Raw genomic sequence first — 22,256 nt, forward strand, 5'->3', positions numbered from 1 at the left:
AACAATACTGTAATCATGTCACACAGATCAATAGAATGAAACCAGCAATAGAGAGAAGAGAGGAAATAAGGTGGTTGAACAATAGGCAGAATACTGGCCCCTACCACTAGACACAGTTCTGTGTGGAGATCCCCCCACCTGGGCAACCTGTAAAATAAAGATATTGCACAAGCCCAGTCCATATATTGTTCTGCAAGTCTTATTCCCTCCTATAATGTTTTTACCCCCCCAATGTACCTGGTGGAGTCGAGTCCTTCGAAGAGGCGTCGACAGATCCTGCTTGAGCGACCCCCTTTCAAGCGGGAGTCACGGATCGTCGAGAGGCGTCGAGAAACGTCGAAGAACTCGGGGTTCGGCGACGGGGAATCGACGGCCCTTCTTGAATGCCTTCCCTTTCAAGCGGGAGGCACGGGGCGTCGAACGTCCGTCGACAAACGAGGTAGAACGATGTCGAAGAGGCGGCAGCTTCGTCCGAGCGGTGCTCGTCGGGGCGTCGGCGTCCTGCAAGGCGGAGGTGTGCGGGGCACCTCGATGACAATAGTTCTGGACCGCAAAGATTGTAGAGACGGAAGCCCAGCAAGGGCGTCGGGTCGTCCGAGTCTTTGAGGTCGTTGGGTGGCGGGAAACCCACCGGCAGGTTTCTCCTCGGCGCGTTGGTCGTCCTCGACTTTCTCCGGCAGGATAAGCGGTCGACGATGCGGTCGAGAGAGTCCTTCGATTGAATGTTCTTGGCAAGGAGCGGACGGCTCCGGTCGTCGGCGGCACGGCGTCAAGTGGTTCCCACGGCTGGGCAACACAACTTCGACGGGCCTCCAGCGGTTACACAAACCTGCGAACCCTGGTCGACGGCAATGGACTTCGACGGCGTCGATGTCCGGGTGCTTCACTTCGATCTCCTCAGCGGTCCCGTCTCGGGTCGACAGCCTTTCGAGGGTCTGTCTTCCAGGGCGCTTCGGCGAAGATGGAGCGGTGCTCGATGGTCCCTCGGAGCACGGGAAGAGGGCGCCTTACCAGGTCCTCTCTCGGGTCAGTCCTCGACGAATTCAGCAACCTTCAGATCTGTCGAAGCAAATGCAACAGCAAGTCTTCTTCTTCCAGCTGGACGTCGAGGATCAGCAATTCGTTACTCTTGAGTGGAGACTCAGCTTCTGAATGCTTCTGAACGTTCCTGAACCTCCTGAACAGTGGTGAGAGGTCCCCAGATATACTATTCTGTCTCTCATCCACACTGCTGGCATACACTCAGCAGCCAATCATACAGAGGGGCATTCATGCAGTCAGCCAATCAGGCACACAGTGCATTCAGGCCACACTCCTCCCTTTCAGACACTCACAACAAGGAATGTGGATTGGGACAAGTACCCAGCCATTCAACACTACACACTGCATTCAGGCCAGTTTCGGGCAGGGCTGTCTCAGTCTTTGTCCCTCATGCCAGAAACCAGACAACCACAACAAGGAGTGTATATTGGTCACACACTCCATTCACCCAGGTCCCACCCACAGGAGGTACCCATAACATAGTCACTGGGAAGGCTCCAGTCAGTCTAGCTGGGCCTTCACAACAACACCATATATGGAACTTCCACCCAACAGCCAGTCAGGGGGAAGGGACAGAGTCAGGGCTTCCCAGGACTTTGGGAAAACAAGATAACAGGCAATAGAAAGCAAGAGGCCACAGGGGCCATCTTGTTTCCTATCAGGAATCAACTGATCCCAATGGCAGGGCCGGGGTATCCCAAAATGGAGGACACCCAGAGCACCTGTCAAATTCAGCATGGAGCTGCCACCAGCCCATACCCTGCTCTGTGGGCCACCCACAGGTGCCCAAAAACATACACTAGGGGCACAGGGTTGTACCCCTACCCATGGGTGCCATAAGGGTATCCCATGGGTCTGTTCACCAAACCAAAAGAGAGAGCTGCACTGCCTAGGAGTCCCACATGGACTCCTGGGCAGAAAACACGACAGGACACACGATAAAAAGCAGTAAAGGACAAGGATTCAGAGGCCCTGTCTCTCTGATGCATTTCCAGCATCACACTCTGGAAGATGAAAGATGACTCTGGTGAAACCTAGGCCTTTTCTCCCTCTTCGGGATTCTCAAATTTAGGTGGGTTTCTCTACCTGTTTAACATGCAATGTCACCGTATTTAAAGTTGCTCTGTGAAACATAGGCCTTTTCTCCCTCTTTAGGATTCTCAAATTTAGGTTTGTCCTTCCTATCTTAGTTTGTTCTGGGCCTCTCTTGCGCTCGCCGCGTAAGTACCGTACTGTGCCACTCTCCTGCTCACTTGCCTCTCACTGTCTTGTCTGCCACCCTGGACCCCCTCCTCTCCCACCTACTCTGTGGCTCTCTGTCTCCCCCCTCTTTTCAAACTGTTTCACTATTGGCTATCCTGCTCTCCTCACTAAGTCTGGTAGGAAAAAGTTTTAAAGGACATCCTGGTCTCCAACCCAGGCCTCCCTATCGCTGACACCTACTTCAGTGCCTCCTCCAAGGAAATTCTCACCGACATCCTCTTTGTCGTCCCTTCTCCAGATTTATGGACCCCTCATATGGTCTCTGTTCTCTCACCTTTCTCCTCTTCTCCCATTTAATGGTGATACTCGCTGGGATGCCCTCCTGGCCTCCTTCCTTTCCTCTAAGGTCATCATTAATGTCTACTCTAATGGAACCGTCTTGGTCCAAGGCCCTCAGGCCAACCTTCATCTCTTTGATAGATGCTTTCCGCGCCTCATCAACTTCCTTTCTTCTCCTGCTGTCCCCTCACACCCCTTCCTTGGCTACCTTGCCTACCCCCTCCCTCTCTGCCCCCTCTCGGGCGCTTTCTACACCTCCGCAGGGCGTACCTCTGAGGTGTGCCCCTCCCCGGAAGTCCTTCAAGGAGGGCAACCTTCTCCACATTGCCACTCTTAACTCCCGCTCCCCTGTCAAACACTCCTCTGACATCTGCCGCCTTCTTGAACTCAACCTCGATGTCCTCGGTCTCACTGAGACATGGTTTACGTCCAGCTCTGTCACCAGCTTTGACACGCTCCTACCTGATGGCTACAAGATTCTCTCCGCGCCCAGTCTCATCCGCGCCCAGGCCCAACCATTCTGGTGGGGGCGTAGCCCTTATCTTCCCTGAGTGGATTCCTGCCTCTATCATTCCTATGCAGGCCTACTCCTCTTTTGAATGCCTCGTCTGCAGGCTCTCTCTCGCCTAGCCATTCCCTTACTGTGGCTACTATCTATCGGCCACCTGGTCAGGTTTCTTCCATTCTCTGAGTGGGCGGACCTCTCCTCCTCACTCCTGGCCTCAACCACTCAACTCCTCCTCCTCTGAGACTTCAACATCTACCTGGATGCCTCCTGTCCCCCCTCTGAACTCTTTCGCGACCTCTGCGACTCCCACTCCCTCACTATTCTCCCCTCTGGCCCGACTCACTCTGCAGGGCACAGTCCTGATGTTCTGATCTCTTCAGACCTTCCCCTCTCTATCCCTCTCTCCACTCCTCTCTCCTGGAGTGACCACTTTCTCCTTTCCCCCCACCTCACCCTCCCTACCCCGCAGGCCAAGCCACCTCCGTCACTGCCACCCACCTTCTCGGTCACCCGACCCATGAAGCGCGTGTCAGTTGAGGCTTTCGCTGCCACCTTCTCACCTCCTCCTCCCCCCCCCCCCCGCCCCCCCTGGCTGACTCTCATTCTGGCGCAGCCCTCTCCACTCTGATATATCTGATACTCTTGGCATCATTGCCCCCGTCATGAGAATCCGCTTGAAGCCCAAAGCCAAGTGCAACTCCTGGTACGACTCAGACCTCGTCAGCCTAAAACGTAAGTGCAGGGTTGCCGAGAGGAAATGGCGTGCTTCAAGTTCATCCTCTGACAAACTGGCCTGCTGCAAAGGCAATACCGGCTCTCCGTCCTCACCGAGAAGAGAGCTCATCTCCAAGCCCGTGTCTCTGAGGCATCTAACAACTCGGCTGAACTCTTTAAAATCTGCAAGGAACTGGCCAGTCCTGCCGCAGTCTCTACCTCTCCTGTCCCTTCCCAGGTCCTCTGCATGGCATTGGCCTCACTTCATTTCTAAAACTTAGGACATCCTGTCCTCACTCTCCTCCTCTCACCCCCTCCAGCTATTCCCTGCTCTTCCTCTGGCCCTTCTGCTGCCACCCCTCCTCCCTCCTTCTCTACCTTTCCCCTTTTCTCTCCAGACAAGGTTTCTAGACAAGTCCGATCCATGAAAGTCTTGTCGAAACAGGTTCACCTCTGTTCCTCCAACTATTAAGGATCACATCGACTCCCTAGCTCCTGCCCTGGCGGATTTCTGCAATCACTCCTTCGCCACTGGAGTCTTCCCTTCCCCTCTGAAGCACTCCCTTGTGCACCCTCTTCTCAAGAAACCCTCTGCCGACCCCTCCTGCACGGCTAACTATTGCTCAATCTCCATAACTCCCTTCCTGGGCAAGCTCCTGTAGAAACTGGCCATCTCCTAACTCAATCTCCACACTGAATCTGTTGGTTGTCTTCATGACCATCAGTCTGGCTTCAGAGCTGCCAGAAGCATGGAAACTGCTCTCCTGAACATCCGTGAAGACCTGCTCTCCAACCTCGACTCTAGCACCCCTTGCGTTCTTGTGATCTTGTTACTTGATCTCTCTTCTGCCTTTGACACTGTCAATCATGCCATCCTTCTCAACCGTCTGTGACAACCTGGGTATCACTGGTCTGGCTCTGGCGTGGCTGACTTCTTTCCTCTCCGACCGACCCTCCCAGGTCCAACTTGGGTCCTTCCTCTCTGACATCTTTTTCTCTACCTGTGGTGTCCCCCAGGGATCTAACCTCTCTCCATGGCTGTTCAACCAATACCTGGCAATCCTTGCCGAATGCATCGCCACTCTGTCCCAACTTTCAGTGCTATGCTGATGACACCCAGCTCATTTTCAGGCTACCCTCTGCCGCCGCCGCCGCCTCCTCCTCCTCCTCTCCTTCCCTCATCTCTGACTGTCTGCCATCCAGGATTGGTGTGCCGCCAACAACCTCTGCCTTAATGCCAGTAAGACTGAGATTCTACTCATCGGCACACCCACTCCCTCCTTCCCTGCAGCTCTCTGGCCGGCCTCCCTTGGCCCTCCTCCCACCTGCAAGGCAAAAAACCTTGGGGTCATCTTCGACTCTCCTTCTCACATCTCTGACGTCTCTAAGAGGTCACACTACCAGCTGCACCTCCTTAGAGGTATCCTTCCTTTCCTCTCCTTCCCCCATAAGCTCACTGTCTCCAGAGCCCTGGTCCTCTCCAAGCTGGACTACTGTAACAGCCTCTATCTAAATCTTCCTGCCTCCACTCTCTGCCCTCTGCAACTTATCCAGAACAGGACTGCGAGACTTGTCCTTGGCCTCAAGCCCAGGGATCGTATCTCTCCCGGACTGAAATCTCTGCACTGGCTCCGAGAGGCTGCAAGGATTACATTCAAAACCCTCTGCATTGTACACAAGGCCTTCTGGGGTCTGGGGCCGAAATACCTTCAACTCTCTCTTCCTAAATACCTTCCCTCTCGAGCTTGTCGCTCATCTGCCTCCAACTCCCTCAGGGTCAGTCGCTTCTCCAAGCAACGAGTTGGTGGCAGATCACTCTCTTCGGCAGGGGCCTCTCTCTGGAACAGCCTTCCTGCCTCCCTGAAACTCGAGGAGAACCACCTCCGGTTCCGGAAACACCTCAAAACCTTCCTCTTTACTTCTGCTTTTTCTCATCCCCTCCCTCGCTGAACTCATGACTGAAATTGCACTGGTTACCTGGCCACCCTTCTGATCTCTAGCCCAGGCCCTGTCAACTGCCCACCTACACTGCCTCCCTGGCAACTCCTGCACTTGGGGACTGTTTTTCTGTATCCCTTCAGTCCCCTTTCCAGCACTTTGTCTGCACTTCCTTGCACTTGCCTGTTTTTTTTAATGTTTTTTATTTATTTCTTATTTATTCCACTTCCCATGTACTGCACTTTCCCATCTCTCTTTTCCCGCTTGCAGTCTTCCTCTCCCCCCCCCCTTCCCATGCACTTGCGCGATCTGAATGACACCTGGCCTAGTAAGATCGTTGTCGGTCATCCCTTTGTCCCCCCCTTGCCTCGTCGCGCCTTGAAACACTTGTGTATAGGCGCGTTATAAATGCCATATCTATCATATATCATCTATCATATCTGTTGGCCAGTAAGGAAGCAACCCAGTTGGCTGCTTCAGGGAGAAGCCTGCCAAATTGAATTGCAAACTTGAATTGCACCTTGAATTGGAAAACCTCTATAGTCCCTTTCAAACACTGCCGAGTATATTAAGAAAGGTCTTGATTGGAAATATTGCTCAGTGTTTGTGTTTTCGCTTTAATCAGCTGGGGACACTGGATAGATGGGGCAGAATTAAAGTCTTATCACCAGAGCAATGGTTTTGTAGATGTTGTGGCGAAAAGACCTTGGACTCCCTAAGACACTGGGTGATATCTTGTCCTGCACTCTTTGGTGACGGGGTTCATCATTTCGGTTGTTTTGTGACTCGGCCAACCAACCAGAGCTCTGATTGGTTTTGGAATCAATCGTTTGGGTTGGGGGGGAGGGTCAGGGGGAGTAATACTTGACTATGTCATGCTCTCACAGGTTTTTTAAAAAATATTCTTGTTGCTTTAGGGGGAAAATCTCTAGTTTTACATCAGTACATTTTGGAAGAAATTAGATGTGTATGACTTACGTTTTTTTATGAAGTATTCATTTCATTGTGTTTTTGTAATGTTGAAGTTTTTTAAACTAATGGCACACAAAAAGAAAAATTTGCCTATTGGATTAGCTATGCCAAGGGCTGTTTATAATTAGGTAGGACATTGTGAAATGTAAGCGGCTCCCTATGCCCAGCAGTCAGTATGACTGCATTCAGGTTTTTCTTCGCTTCTGGGCTTTGGTAGGGTTCTTGGGCATCGATCTCCGTGCTTATTCACCTGTGGGTTTGTCAGTTGTGGTCAGACCGCATGTCCCGAATGGCTTTGAACATGAGGGAGCAGCAAAGTATGGACAGGGACCCTTGCCTTTGCCAGCCGCACAGGGAGGGAAACATGTGGTTAGTCGTTAGGAAACCACAGATGTAGTAACAAAGGTGCATGTGCCAGATGGTGGCTTGGAAGAGCTAGATTGACCGCGCCATGACATCTTAAGTTACTCATAGAATATAGCTGGGGTATTCAATCACCTAGAATACCCTCAGTGGATAGATTTAGTGAGAGGCTACCATATAATTCTGCTACAAGAGACTTGGACTGATAAGGTGCCCAGGGTACAAGGTCATCAATCCTTTCAGTTTATTGCGAATAGAGGGCACAAATGCAGGCCAAGTGGGGGCCTTCTAATCTTGGTAGGTGTCACTTTGAACTGGGATATTGTCTATCGGCTGGCAGGTTTGGCCGAACCTCAACACTCTGAGGCGTTAACAGCAGAAGTGGAATATATTCTTTTTAAGCATGTATAATAGCCCTCTTCTGCCATTTTGCGCAACTATGATTGAAAGTATTCAGGAATAACTTGGGAATGCTCAGCAACGGAAGACACTTACATTGTTGGCAGATTTGAACCTGCAACTGGAACCGATTAGCAAGTTGGAAGGGATGTGGGATGACCAGGATACTGCCGGGGACATCCCACCCCTGGTGGCTGACAAGCTTATGAGGGTACATCGTTTCGCCTTGGATACAATTCGTACCCTTTACAGTCTAGATTGAGTGTGCAGTTGTAGTCATTTCTAATGACCAACCAGCTGGTTTGACATATATGGGTGTAAATGGTTCGACATTTGATTATATTTTGGTGCTGGCTAGGGATTGGAATAAAGCCAGCCATTTTGGAATTCTTCCAAACCTAGTCTGTGGTCATGTCCACTGACTATCAGTTTTAATTTTGATTAGTGGTTACACCCCTCAATTCAATCCGCAGTGGGTCCCATTTCAGTGACTGGGCATTCATGAAAATCTGTTAGGTAGCCCAGGATCCTAGAAAAGGTTCTGAAACCAAAATATATGGGGCCATTTTGGCTAGTTTGGTGATGGTGGAGAAGGAATACCCAATGAGGATGTTCTCACTGAGCATGCTAATCGTTTTGGAAACCTCTTTTCACAGTTGGTTTGATTTAGAATGCCGCGGTGCTAAAGCAGTTCTCTCATGTGTTGATGCTGGCTCCACTGCTGATATGATCGTTCTTAGTCAGTGCAGGTCTGAATACAAAAAGCCTATTTGCCAAAGAAGAGAGCATGTCAAATATAAATGGTCCGGTCTAACCAAGTTTTTCGAAGAAGGTGACATGTTAGCTTATTGGAAATTGGCTGCAGGGAAGTATGTAAATGAGGAAGTACCTCTTGATGCATCACCAGAGGTGCTTGGATGGAGCACTTTTCGAGTCTGACTCGTCAGGGATACCTTGCACACTACTAGGTGCAGCGGGCCAAGAGTCAGCTGATCCTCCTAGGGAGGAAGGTACTTTCCAGGTGGGTGTGGGATGTGCACAGTGTGATCTGCTCCCAGAAGAGCAGCAAGGCCCACCGGGCCATGTAGGGTCCCTATGGATCTGCTAGATGAGCCCTGCATTTGGCGACCTGTACTGTGTAGGTTGTTTAACGCAGTTATACAGCTTGACACAGTGGCGTCCTCTTGGCAATGTGCATCCATAATCCTTACATAAAAAGGAAGCCGCGAGTCCCTGGCAAATTATAGGCCCAGCTCACTCTTGGATAGCGCAGGAAAGATTTTTGGAAAGGGGATTCTGTCTTATTTGCAAATCTGGGCTGAGGAAAAAATTAGTGGCCAAATTAACCTTCCTTCCAATCCATGGGGAGATGGTCTATTCAGGCAACCTTGCAGGAGGACTGTTTCAAGCTGCAACAAGTAAGCGCAAGTATTTGGGGAACTGGGTTCTTAATGATTATCGGGAAATGTAGGATATTGGAGCGATGACATATATTCTTCCATTATCCCTGAGTAGTAGACTTAACACTTTGAAAATGATACTATTCCTAAGCCTGTTTACCTGAGCCCAGTGATCTTGGTGGAAATTCCCCATCAGACTATAATGGACTTAAATGGAGCTTTTACAAGATTTGTCTGGCAGCCCAAGTAACTCTGGATATATATGGTTGTGCATTAGGTACAGGTAAAGAAATGGATGGTGAACGACATCCCAGCCTGGTACAAATTGTTGTGTGCTTCAACCATTGGGCCTGGGGAGTTTGATACAATCCCACCAAGACCCACATGCCGCTCCGCCATTTGAAGCTCCCTGAAGTGCTAGTTTAGAGAGCAGAAACTGTGGGTGTATCCCCAGTCTGCTCCCTTCACCACCCCTACTCTACATTCCAGCTCCCTGATGGAATTTCACAGCCCAGTAACCTGGACAGGATTGACCTTAATGAGCAGGACTACATAAGCAACAATGCTCGACCGCTCAATGTGGCTAGGGCTTTGACTACCTGTCGCTATTTCACCTGTCCCCACACATCATCCCTGATGTTCTCTGCCTACTTTCTTGCTGGGATTCTGAGGTAGATGACTTGGCCACTGTTAGAAATGTGTAAATCCAGAAGACAATCATCCCAAGGATGTACTGCACAGCTGTGCGCCTTGGCGAGACTGCAACATGGCGGAGAGGCTGTGTCATCTGCTGTCTCTGTCCAGAGGGCATAGCGTGCGCTTGGTTTACTCTAAACACTACACAGTGATGTTACCCTGATCCCTTTTTAATTACTTCAATTGGTGAACAGGTTTCTTTTCTGACCATATCAATCTAGAAAAAGATCAAACCCGTGCATTGCTATTCTTGGTTAGGATAGCGATGATGGTCACTGGTGTGAATTTAGTTTCTCAGGGAAGATTGCTCAGCTTTGTGTGGTGGAGCGTTGGGCTTGCTGTGCCAGATCTCCTCCACAAACTGATCAGATGTTATGTTGATGGTTCAACAATGTGCGCCTCCATGGTTTTCTTTTAAAGAATGTGACCTGTCTCGCAATGTGCACTAAGTTTTGTCAGTTTCACCTAGGCTTGTGGAAATATTCCTCCATGTTTCATGCTTGAATGTGTCTACTGATGATCACTCTACGACATACTGTAGTGCAATACTGCAACATAACGTTTGAATTTTTACATGATTTGTATTGTCAAATTGTAATGGAGGGCTGCCCAGAACAATGGCAGAGAGTAAGATTCATTCTAAATCTTGCAGCTATCACCTCTTGTGTTTTGCTATAGTCCACCTGAGTGGGACGGGTATGCCCATACATGGGTTCCATGCCTGCTTGGTCTAGAGACCCAAGCTACGCCACACTGATAACGCCCAATGAGCCTAAACATGTCTGGGGATGCTTGTGGGCTTGTGCAGAAGGGATGGGACCAAGCAGTTCGGGCTGGACTGCCCCATCGATGGTACCAAGCCTGATTTGCATTTGGTCTTTCCCCTTCTGTAATGGCTTGGCAGGCAAAGAACGATGGTCTGCAGGGTTGCCAAGAGCACTGCCAGAGGTTAGGATTCATTCTAAACCTTCCAGCCATCACCTCTTGTTTTGAAAGGGTACTAAATCTGCATTGTAATAAAATAAAACATGACCCAGATACAGAAGATGGCCTAAAAATAGCTCCACCGCCTAGGGTCTCTGCCTTGGTCTTCAATTGACTAAGGTGCTTTGGTGACTTGGCCCGGTTCCTTATTGCCACCATCGTCTAGGCTACCTGGGGTCAGATTACAGAAACCTTCCACCAGTGCAAGTGCAAAGTTGCACGGTATAAAACTCTCTAGGGCAAGGTTTTCCCTATTTTTAAAAACACTGGGACATATTAGAAAACCATTGCACCAGGAAAAGTGCACTTTGGCCTAGTATAAGCACCTAGGCATAAATTGCCGAAGTGCAAGAAATATAACATTTTTATGTTTATTCACGAGGGCAAAGGTTTCCCTAGTGCTAAATACCATTGCGTATTAGCACTAGGGCAAACTTTGCCCTGTTGCAATAATGCAGTGAAAATGTATCTTTTTGGGCCAAGAGCATTTTTTGCTCTCATGCTTAGATCATGCCAAATTGTACTAGTCATGGTGCAATAGTTTTCAGTATGTCCCATGGTTTTAAAAATTAGGACAAACTTTGCTCTGGTGCTAATACCGTGCAACCTTTCTGTAATCTGGCCGCTGGCCTAGCACAAAATTGGTTACCTTTTTGAGCACCCCATATTAAGATGCTCATGGTCTAAGTGGAGGTGGGGGGGGGGGGGTAACACATTTATATAAAGTAGGGCCTTTAGCCAGGATGGTGATGAGGAGCTACTGGGGAGAAGTGCATACTAAGTGATCATAGGCTTATGTCATAGTCACTATTGACCTCTGGCACTAACTGTGACCTTCTGCTTAGGGGCAGGGGTCCTCTTGGTTTGCAGTGTTGCAACCAAATCAACCCGTGCAGAGCTGTACCCCCGATGTGTCCATTTGCTTCCTAAACTCTGCCCCTTGAGTGCACTCTGCAGAGAGGCCCTAAATAATGTCCTGCAAGGCCATGGCCTGGACATGCCTGTGCAGACTGGTTGCATAATGGTGCTTCACAAGTGCCATTTCCCCACTTCCCTTCTTCCAAGGGGAAGATGAATTGTCCACTTGGTTGAAGATTCCATTAGTTAGAAGCAGGCAGAACATCCAGAGAAAATGGCAATAATGGGCCAAGTATCATAGACAACCGGTAACTAGCAGGAAGGAACGTTCAGGAGAATTTTTAAAACTGAAGTACATCTTAAGGGATTGTTGCATGATGCACCAGAACAAAATGCAAGGCATTCATCTGGGGAGGGGATCTTTTTAGAGAAACTGTTTTGTTCCTTCTTTTTCCACATCGTTCACCTGTAGTATAGCTCTGCGTCCTCCAGAGATGGCTTACTTTCATTCTGGTCCATAAAGAGCTACTTCCCTGGTCCTGTTCTGCGTCCTCCAGAGCTCAACTCCTTGTTATGTTCTCTCAAAGCCCCAGTAGCACGGCACACAGTTTCCTCCAAGAGTCTACGCTTCTTGTATTTATAGTTCTTATTCTATCACCCATCTGTTCTTTCCTTTACCTTGCAGGTGTGTGGTGCTTACAGACCCATTAAAGGACTCCTCCCGCTCCCAAGAGTCCTGGGGCGCCTTTCTTACCAAGTTGCGGACCCTCCTTCTGATGTCCTTCACTAAGAATCTGGGCAAGTTTGAGGATGACATGAGGACACTGCGTGAGAAGAGGACTGAGCCAGGCTGGAGTTTTTGTGACTATTTCATGGTTCAGGTACCCTTTGTGTGAGATGAGGACAGCCTTGCTGCCTATACCCAAATCCCTCGATCTCTCACCCTTCCCCACTGCTCTTAAGCCCTAGGATGTTCCTCTGTCTCTGGGTTCTGATCATGCGATTGCACATGAGGGGTGTGGTGCAGCCATTCTCAATATACCCCTTACTCTACAACCGCCTTGCAAGTCTAAAGCATTTCTTGGCTTCAGTCATGCTCAGAAACTCTTAAAGAGATGGGAGAAATCTGTGCAAGTGCAGTGTTTTTTGATGCTGCACTGTTCACCCTCTTACTTTGCACTGGCACTTCTAGTTCATTTTAGGATTTTGATGAGGTTTGTTTTTCACAGACTGCCTCTAGTCTGCTTTCCTCTGCAAGTATTGCACGGTGTTCCAGCAGTTTACATTCCGTCTTTTGCCTGAGATTATTAGATGCCTGAGACTGATCCGTTCTTCGTTCCAAGGGTCTTTATTAATATCCACAAAGACTAGTTTTGCCTGCCAATGTGGCTGGCAGGAGGGAGGGGGAGAATGTCTCCGAACACCTACAAATAGAGGGCAATTTCCTAATAAAATAGATGAGCAGCTGGTACTGCATGTCTGTCTTCATTTTGTTGTATTTGTTAGTTTTGTTTCTGCAAAGTAGATCAGTGCTCGTTTCCAGCTGTTACCAGCATTAAATACACCAGGAACAAGATTAAACAAGGAAACAGATAAGCATGCTTTCACCGATGGCTTCAGGAACACAGCAACTCTTGAAGATGGCCTCTAGAGATCAGTAACTCCTACTCTAATATTTGCCTGCCTGGTGGTGATGGCCAGAGGGCAAGCACTCTTCTTAACTATCTCCCTACCCTATATTCCCCAATGGAATGATGGTGCTTTCTAGACACTCAGGTTCCGCTTGGTCCTTTCCTTCCACTCCCACATACTCCTCTCCCTATGTGTTTCTCCCTTTATTCCTCCTACTCCCTTCCTCTAATTCTATTAATCCTGCATTTCCTTCTTCTCGGATATGAACTTTGTTCACACCCCTCGCCTCCCAGATGTAGGAGATTGCATCAGTATTTTATTTCATTCTTCCAGGATTCACTTCCCCCACCTATGATCATATTTTCTATGATCTAAACAGAGAAAATGAGATTGTCTGATGTCTAAGAAGCTCAATTGTGTTGTGTAGATTTCTTTAAAAAAAAAAAAAAAATTGAGTCTGTCCTTTGACGTAGTTTTGTATGTCTTTTATGATGATTTCTTAATAGATTATGTTTAGAACATTGTAGTGACCCAGTAAAAATGTTTTGTATCTAATTAGAATCATGGTATAAACACTTTTCTGTCACCTTGATTTTCTCTAACCTCTAATGTAACAGGGTAGCGTTTTTGGAAACTGATGTCCTCATCCAAAAAAGTACACTTCACAAAAAGAGGACTTATCGTGCTCAATCTGTGTTCAGTACGCGCAATAATGCACTTAAGACAATTCTAAAATGTGGTGTTATAGGCCGCCTGAGCACACTGGAAAATGAATCTATAACCGATAGTATTCTCTCACAACACTCTGATACAAATCTATACAGTCACCTTAGGTTCAAATACACATCAGATAACTTATTCAGAAAAGCAGTGAAGTATTTTAAATGCATGAAATGATGGGAACCTGATTACAAGACCATGCCTTAACTTTAGAAATCCAAACCCTAAGATTAATGGGGCCTTGTGTCCAAAAGTCAAAGGAGCCACAATGTTTCTCATCAGTATGACGTCTCTGTAGGTAGCTTTCACAACGCTTGTGTTGGCGATAGTTTTTAAGGTGGACAACAATTTTACCAAGGGTAAGGGTTTTCCTTTCTTCCAGATCTAAGGCTAACCCTGGGGCAGGATACCCAGTTTCAGAACCAAAGTTAAGTAAAATGCAATGAGAAGACAAAGGGACTTGTTCCCAGTGTTATATGGAGGACTGGGGGTGCAGGTGCACTGTTTACTTACCCCCCCGCACTCCCAGGCTCTGGTTTTGACAGAAGACTTTGTGCATCGTCTGATGGTCGCTGGTGGGTGGGAGGGCTTGATCTTCTGCTGTTTGTTCCAGTGAGTGGTGCTCGGGAGTTGCAGTTTTGAGGATTCTTTCGGTCGGCTGGTAATGCAAGATGCAACCCTTTTTGGAGAAGCAATGCAGAATTCCCCCATGCAAACCTCTTCACAGGTTGGATTAAGGTGACTGGCTCAGCACACAGGCGACGACAGGCATCCTTTCAATCATGGTCACAACTGCTGCTCCAGGACAGGTTTCCGTCAAGGCATACAGCTGAAATCCGGGAGGTGCTGTGTGCAATGTTAACAAGTACAAGAATTTGAGTTATGTGTGTATACTTATTTCAGGGAGGGTATGCTTGACAGTAGTTTTCAGAGATAGAGTGCCGTTTTCAGATTTGAGAGTAATGACCAACCCACACATGGTGAATTTGCCCACAACAGATATATTAAAGCGGGCGGATATTGTAAAAAAGCCCAGGTCCTTCAATAAGGGTTGTATGGGCCGTTATCTCACTTGTGCATACGCAGGCAAAAGAAAATCAAATGAGCTAGGTCCTCATGTGGCGCTTCACATCCCGGCAATATCGATCTGCACAAAGCCCCTAGAAATCCCCATCAACCCCCCCGGAGACCATGCTGCCCCCACCGCCCTTAGGTGGATGCAGTTAAACCTTGCCCTGGATACAAGGACCGGATCCCTGGGGCATTCCACCCAGAGTAGATGACGCTCGACACTTGGGGACATAATTGTCATCAACCCACGGTTTTTGGGCTTCATGATTTCAATACTTTCTCTCTCCATGCTTACAGACATAGGCATGCAGTCCATCGGTTTATTTCTCCCCGAGTGAGCATACTGCTTGGTGGATATAAATGCATGATGTTAATCAACCTCAACTGTTTCATGATGTGTGGCAACCATGGGATCTTGTCTCCAGGATCCTGGTCTATCAAAAAGATAACCCATTTGTGGGTGAGTGATGCCCTACCATTACCCCATAGCCTAAGCCAGTGCAATACTGGCTGCAGGGAGATCGTGCCACCAATGGGAGTAGAGCCCAATTCCATGTGTACTTCGAAATTGGGAGCTGAGACTGGCAACCCCAGCAAATAATTCAGGAATTGGTTCTCCCGGTCTGGGTTGCACTGACCTTGGAATGACCCCAAAGTTCCATCCCAGTTAAGCAACTGAGGCTGCTTTTCCCCTTATACAGCTGCAGCAAGGGAGCAGTTGGCTTTGCTTTAAACATGTGCATTGCCCTATAAACCCCACCCAGAGCCTGCTTGAAATGGTGAGCATGTTTGATTGTGTGCCATGACCCTGATGTTGGTGAAAAATCTATCCCCCTTGGGGATAACACTGTTCCTGCAGTACATGGCCCGAAATTAATCCCCAGTCTCCCCTTCCAACATGCCATCACCGCAGACTTTGCTGCATTTACCACCAGGTCCAATCCCTCCATAAAGACCGCATATTCCGTAATGAGTGCCTGCAAAGCTCTTGATGTGTGGGCCATGGGCACAGAATCATCCGCATACACCAAAACTGGTAGGGGCTGCCATCCAATTTTTGTTTTTGTGAAGACCATTTATATATAGGCAACAAATAGGGGTGCCAACACGCAGCCCTGGCACACCCCAATTCAATTTGGAAGGAACCTGTACAATGCCAATTTGCCCCACTCCTCATACATGCTGTTCACCAGGGCCCCCGGGCAATTCATGGACCTGAGCATATCCCACAGCTTTGCACAATTACTCTATCAAATGCTGTGCTCCAGGTCCGTGAATGCCAGATAGATGGGCTCCTACATCAGGTAAAGTGAGTGTGCCGTTACCAAATAAAGATTAAGTAACTGCTCGGCTGTGACCAGCCCTGGCCTGAATCCTGACTGGACCGGGGAGAGAACTCCGCTACTCACTACCCATTCCTCCTGTCGGCCCCAAATGGCACGACCCAATATTTTAAACAGTGAATGCTGGAGTGATATTGGTCTATATGAGGCAGGGGAAACCAGGGAACCCTTTTTATATATCGGCTGAATAACTGCCATAGACCACGAGGGTGGGATAGCTCCACCCATGCATCTTGCATTGAACCCCTGCGTGAGTACTGGTGCCCAGAGATCCAGGGCCATGACAAATAGATCTGCCAGAACATTATCCAGGCCCGGAGCTCGATTGCAACGCTGGCAACCAATGGCCTCCTTTATTTCATCCACTGAAAACGCAATACTTCAGTTCCTGTCCCCTCATTACATCCCGACTACCCCTACTTGTCCCTCTTCATCATCCCTTCTCCCTACACTATATAAGGTTGAGAAATGGTCCATCCATGCCTTGTCTGAAACATTATTAATCAGGGTGTCCATGTTAAATTTATTGTATTGGCCTTTCTGAGCCATCTCCCAAAACCATTTGCTATCGTTATCCCTTGCGGCTCCCTCCGAAGCTTCCCATGCTTCTTCCTGAATTGCTCTTTCTAATGGCCAGTGTTTTTTGTAATGGGATCTAGCCTTTATGATGGCAGTCCTGGAAGTACCAACACTGCTCAGAGCAATAATGGGTTATTCTTAGCTCTGGTACAATCTGAGTCAAACCATCCCACCCCCCCTCTTTCCTCCTAATTTTCCTTGGGCACAGGGGAACACCTGGGAGAGCTGGGTCCGCCTGCTTCCAAACTCCTCCAGTATGCTTGTGCTCTCTAGGTTCCCCGAGAGCAGATGTTCACGTGAGCTGGATAGCACTGCCTTTTTTAATAGATCAGCCTTGTTATCCTCCTTCCATTTGAGCCTAAGGCGGGAGTATTCTAGGGATACTTCCAGAAAATACACTTGACTCAACCTGTCCACCCTTGCAGCTGACTTGATCTCACGTTTAATGGGAAAGTGGTCACTGCAGATCTCAAGTGGTCACTGCAGATGTTATCCAGTATCTCAAACCCTTTTATCAGGCACCAGTGCACAACTGGCACACAAATAATATATTGCCAAGCTACCCATTGCTGAGGGAAATTTAACTCTACCGGGAATGTCCCTACCCAGACACCCATTTGTTGCCCACAATCCCCACTTATAAAGGTAGTGCCAGAGGCGCAACCCTTGAACACAGAGCCTGGTGTCCATCATAATGGGAGAGGATATTCCTGCCACAGCATCTTCTGTGTTATATAGAATAGCTTCTACCCCCCCCCCCCCTCCCTAGCCCCCAGTCTCGCATAAAAATCCCCTCCCAATACCAGGCACACATTACCCATGGGAGACCTTGAGGAGAACTCCTCCATTGCAAGAGCCAAAGCAACCAGACACATTTTCTCACACTGTTTGAGGGGACTGTTATAAAAATGTATTACTAAGAGGTCCACTTGGCCTGGTCTGAGAATTCTGACCGCCAATAGATATGGCACTGGAGTTGACGGGACCACCTGCACACTCTGCATAACCCACCATAGCTTCTCCCTCACTTGTTTCTCCGCCGCCCCCTGGTATGAAACAAAACCAAAGTTGATCTCATCCTAGGGCCATGTTTCTTGGAGCAGAACAATATCTGTCCCTAAATGTGATCTGGGTCTCTGAGCAGGCCAACCTTGTTGTAATTCTAGCCACATTCCATGACAGTTATGACAAGTTGTCGTCGCCCCCCAAAACCCCCCCCCCCCCCCAACGGTCCCCATGCTGGCTTCATTCGATGTCATCCATATCGGTCAGACAGGCAAATTGATTCTGGGCCAACACTTAGTCAAATACTCTGCCATCCAAGCCAGTCGGCCCCTCGTCCCTGCGGTCCACACCATGTGGAAACTGAACTGTCTAGAGCGGGGGCCCTGGTGGCCTGACCAACTCGCTTGTGGCCTACCTCACCAGAAGCATTTTTGAGTGGACACAGCTCATAACCCCAAGTAGTGCCCTTCCTTTCTCCCCGTCCTGCGGTAAAAGAAGTTAAACGGCACCAACCAGGCCGTGCGATTGCGACTAGGAGCACCCAGTTTAGACACTACCAGATACTTGGTCACCTGTGTGTTTTTAAGTTACCACCACACAGTCCTCAGCTGCGACTTGGCCATGGAATCCACCCACGATGTTCTGCAGGCCATTACAATCAGACTGGGTATCTATAGAGCTCCCCAGAATGTTTGAATTAACCCATTAGGCTGGTTTTTTAATTAGGGCCCCACTGTCTTCGGTGCACCCAGATCCCAGCATTGGTACATTTAATATTACGCCCAATAACTGTAATGCTTCCGGGGGCAACAGAAGGGAATAGCGCTTTGAATATGCCTTGTCCTGTTTCTGCAGTGCCGCTCCACTTATTGTGGCTTGGGGTAACCAAGGGCTTGGAGCGCTGGGGTAGCAGCTGGGGTAGTTCTGCCATCAGGGGGGGGTTGGCTGGGCGGATGGCTTAAGGGGTTATCTATCTCCATCGGGACCACTCGTTCTTGACTCATGGTGTGCTCCCCATTTATCCCTGCGCTTCTTCCAAAGGCCACAGACTGCCCAGTGGGTAGGTTTACTACTCCCTGATCAGCCCCCCCCCCTCCCTGGTAAGTCATAAGCCACACTTTGCCTGATCTGAGTGCCTAGTGCTTCAACCTCCATTTCTAAAGACCTCACCTGGTCATCCAAGATCGACAGGGTGTTCATAATTCCTGTTTTTAAAATTTGTCAGGAAGTATCACAGGTAGCATTAATTCATTGTTTAACCCCTCAATACACCTCCCTCCTGGCATACTCTGTCGTTCCATTGCCACAGGGGACGAGCCACTAGAGCCCTCATATGGAACATTGTGCAAGTCAACCGGTCCTGGACAGCCATTGTAAGGGACAGTGATGGGTCTGCTAGTGCGACATCCAGCCCAGACGTCGGGCGAGGGATCACAATGGAACATGGACCGTCCCTTGCCCAGAGTACGAGCCTGGGTGTCGCTTAAGTGCCTGCTGAGGCAGGATTATGCAAGGTGGCCCTTCTACCTGTAGAGGTGATTGCCAGCTCTGCCACCTTGATTTCCTCATCCAGTCATGAGTTTTTCTTGATAGGAGTCCAAGGTCCCCTCCCCCACCCCCGAGCACCCCTCCTTAGAACCCTGTATCACCCCAGATGCACCCTCTGCTAGTGCCGCTATGTTCTCCAGCAGAGGGGATTGTTCTTGCTCCTTAACCTTTCTGACTTTCTTCTGGCCCTGGGTAGCCAGAAGGCTTGTGGTCGCTTTGTTTCACGCTCCCCTTAGCCCACACACAGTTACTATCCTCTAGCACTTCAGGGGTGGCCTTAATTTACTGTAAGGTAAGAGGGTAAAACGTCAACAATCAAATAAAAGTATGATTTAAAAAAATCAGAATTAAACTCAATATAAAAACAAGGGGTTAAAAGATGTTGAGATAGAATCAATAAAAACAAGTTAGAAATTTAATAAAGTTTAAGAGAAGGAAGCGCCTTGCAATTGGCTCACAAAGCAGTCCTATCAGTTTGCCGCCTTGAGTTAGTGCAAGCGAGGTGGGCTCACCCAGGTGGCAAGATTTAATACCTCGATGTAGATGAAAGCCTTCGAACCACAAAGAGTCCAAATCCCAGTGAGACATCAGCAGTAAAGCCACCAAATGGGATACTCCACTTGGCTGCTTCCCTCTCTGTCTTTTAGGTAGACTTTAGATCAGGGCTTAGTGCAGATTAAGCAATCAGTAACAACCGGGAGGCAGGGAACGCCCCACAGCTAATCGGTCTCTCCCCCGTCCCCCGCCCTACACGTGAATAAGGTGTAATAGCGCCTTCTCCAATATCAAAACCAAGATTTTAAGTCTCTTTAAATGTGAATGCAATATGTGAGCAGCACGGATGGCACGTGGCGTGGGCTAGTGCTCTTGTGCTCTGTGTAATGATGTTGGTGCACTTACCTCACAATCCCATAACGGCCAGGCACTGCCAATCAGACGGCAAACCAGCAGGCTCACGCCGCAAGGGTACTCGAGAGGCGGTTTTAACCCCTCTTCCTCCCACATATTGGGCCGAGTCCATAGTCCTGGGCGCATCGGTAACTGGGCTGGCAGCAAACAGCAAAGAATGGGTCGCCCTCAGCGGCAGCTGGGTCACGCTGCAAGGGTACACGGGAGGCGATTTTAACCCCTCCTCTTCCCCCTCGTTGTTTGGGGGTGGGTCCTTAGCCCTAGGAGCACTGGCAACAGAGCTAGCAGCAAACCGCTAAAACCGTGTCTCCCTCAACGCCGGCGGGCTCACCAAGAATTTAAAAGTGAAGCTTAGTACTGATAGTCGGATAGCCTGATCAGTTGCCCCCGTGATAAATGAGCAAAAGGCCCAGGAAGTGAAGCTGAAGGCTAAAAATAGAGCAAAAAGAATGGGGGTTCCATAGTAAACTAGGGAGGGAAAGTTGCCAAAGGGAAAATCTTTCCTAGCACTCTTCTCTCGCCGGGGCTGCTGCTCTTCCCTGCACTATGCACCCATAGCCACTCTTCTTTCACTCCATATTATCCTACTTAGTCCTTCTCACAGTACTTGCAGGCACATTCAAACCAAAGTATCACTTTTTCCCATCAAACAATATCTTGCCTTGCACAGTCCTTCAGCAATTCTCCTCCACGCTCTTCTACAATGTACTACTTCCGCCTGATCTCTCGGTCCTCCTCCCTTGACCTCACCCGAATAACCCACTCCTTATTGCTTGTGCCCCTTTTCATCTTCCTTTTACCTCTGCTCCCTCCCTTACCTGGTTCCCTGGCCAAACCTCTGCCTTTCCTTTTCCCAGACGAGGTGTTACAGGTGAGCAAAAGCATAGTGGGGGTATTAAGCCCTGCCCCTTCTGGTAGGCGGGTCTGCAAGCTGTAAGCAATGGCAGTCTACTGCAGACTGCGGTAAAATCCTATTCAATGTCCCCGTTTATGTGAGGGGTTTTCGTTCTGGTTGGGAATCCAGTTTGGCAGGCATACCTCTGTGGCATTGTCTCAAAGCATTTTTTGATTGTGGGTGGGCATGTTGAGATTGCTCTTTGCACTTGCTGTCTCTGGAGATGTTTTCTTTGCTGGTCCTTGTCGCATAGCTGTTTTTCTCTGCCAGGCTGCCGAGCGGGTTGCTCTTTGGTACAGCAGCAGTTTGCGGACTCTCTCGCGATCGGGTTGCTTGCTTTTTCTTCCAGAGCTTGTCATGCTGGTTATTGAATTCGTACAGTACAGGAGACCAGCCAGCATTGTGCAGTGCAGGCATGGGGGTGGGGGGGCAAACATGCACTCACAGGTAGAAGGGACAGGGACCTGGGCCCTCCCGACTCCCACATGCGGGATCTGGGGCATGACTGGCTCCAGTGAAAACTCTGGTAGACCTTCCTCCCCAAGATGAAAGGGGGGTCTCGTCCCCTCTTGATAGCGTTAGGCCACTGACCCTGTCACAATTTATGCTAAACAAATAGACTAACTTCATGACCACCGCAATCCCATCATATGTAGCGAAGTACTGTTTCTTTCTGCTCTGTGGAAAAAAGGTCTCTAAAGTTCACACATGTTTCATCTTTTTCGCTTTACACATTGTGACAATGCCATCTTTGAAGGTATGCTTTGTTTTATTGTTGTAACGTGAAGGTGGTTTCTCTGCCGGAAAGTGCTTTCCCAAGTACTCATTTTCGACATTCTCTGTGGCTCAAAGGTAATACCCATGCCGCTGGTCTGCCCCACTTGGTCTCCATCGCAGGCCAGGGTACAGTCACGTGGGGATGTGGTTCCTTTACGTGTACCTGGTTAGTGGATATCATGAGATGAGTGAAATCGGGCTCACCCCAAAGCACTACTGTCCTTTTACCATTGCCAAATTGAGGATTCCAAGAGCAAGCACATTCACACAGCCCAGCCAACATGCAGCTTTGCAGGAAAGAAACCCACCAATTGACCACTGTGGGGAAGAAACCCACAGGAAATACTTGTGTTCCTGCGAGA

At 48.9% G+C, this 22,256-nt stretch overlaps 1 protein-coding gene across 1 annotated transcript in view; it reads left to right on the forward strand.

The window, feature by feature from the left end:
* Positions 1-22,256, forward strand: part of TRAPPC10 (trafficking protein particle complex subunit 10) — a 1,566,314-nt gene that overhangs the window by 414,133 nt on the left and 1,129,925 nt on the right. The window contains exon 5 of the mRNA XM_069635677.1: positions 12,101-12,296. Within this exon, the coding sequence (XP_069491778.1) occupies positions 12,101-12,296 (196 nt within the window). The remainder of the gene's footprint in view (positions 1-12,100; positions 12,297-22,256) is intronic.

This window comes from Ambystoma mexicanum, chromosome 7p (genome assembly GCF_040938575.1).
Source record: "Ambystoma mexicanum isolate Mex_15411 chromosome 7p, UKY_AmexF1_1, whole genome shotgun sequence".
In the NCBI taxonomy this organism is placed as follows: domain Eukaryota; kingdom Metazoa; phylum Chordata; class Amphibia; order Caudata; family Ambystomatidae; genus Ambystoma; species Ambystoma mexicanum.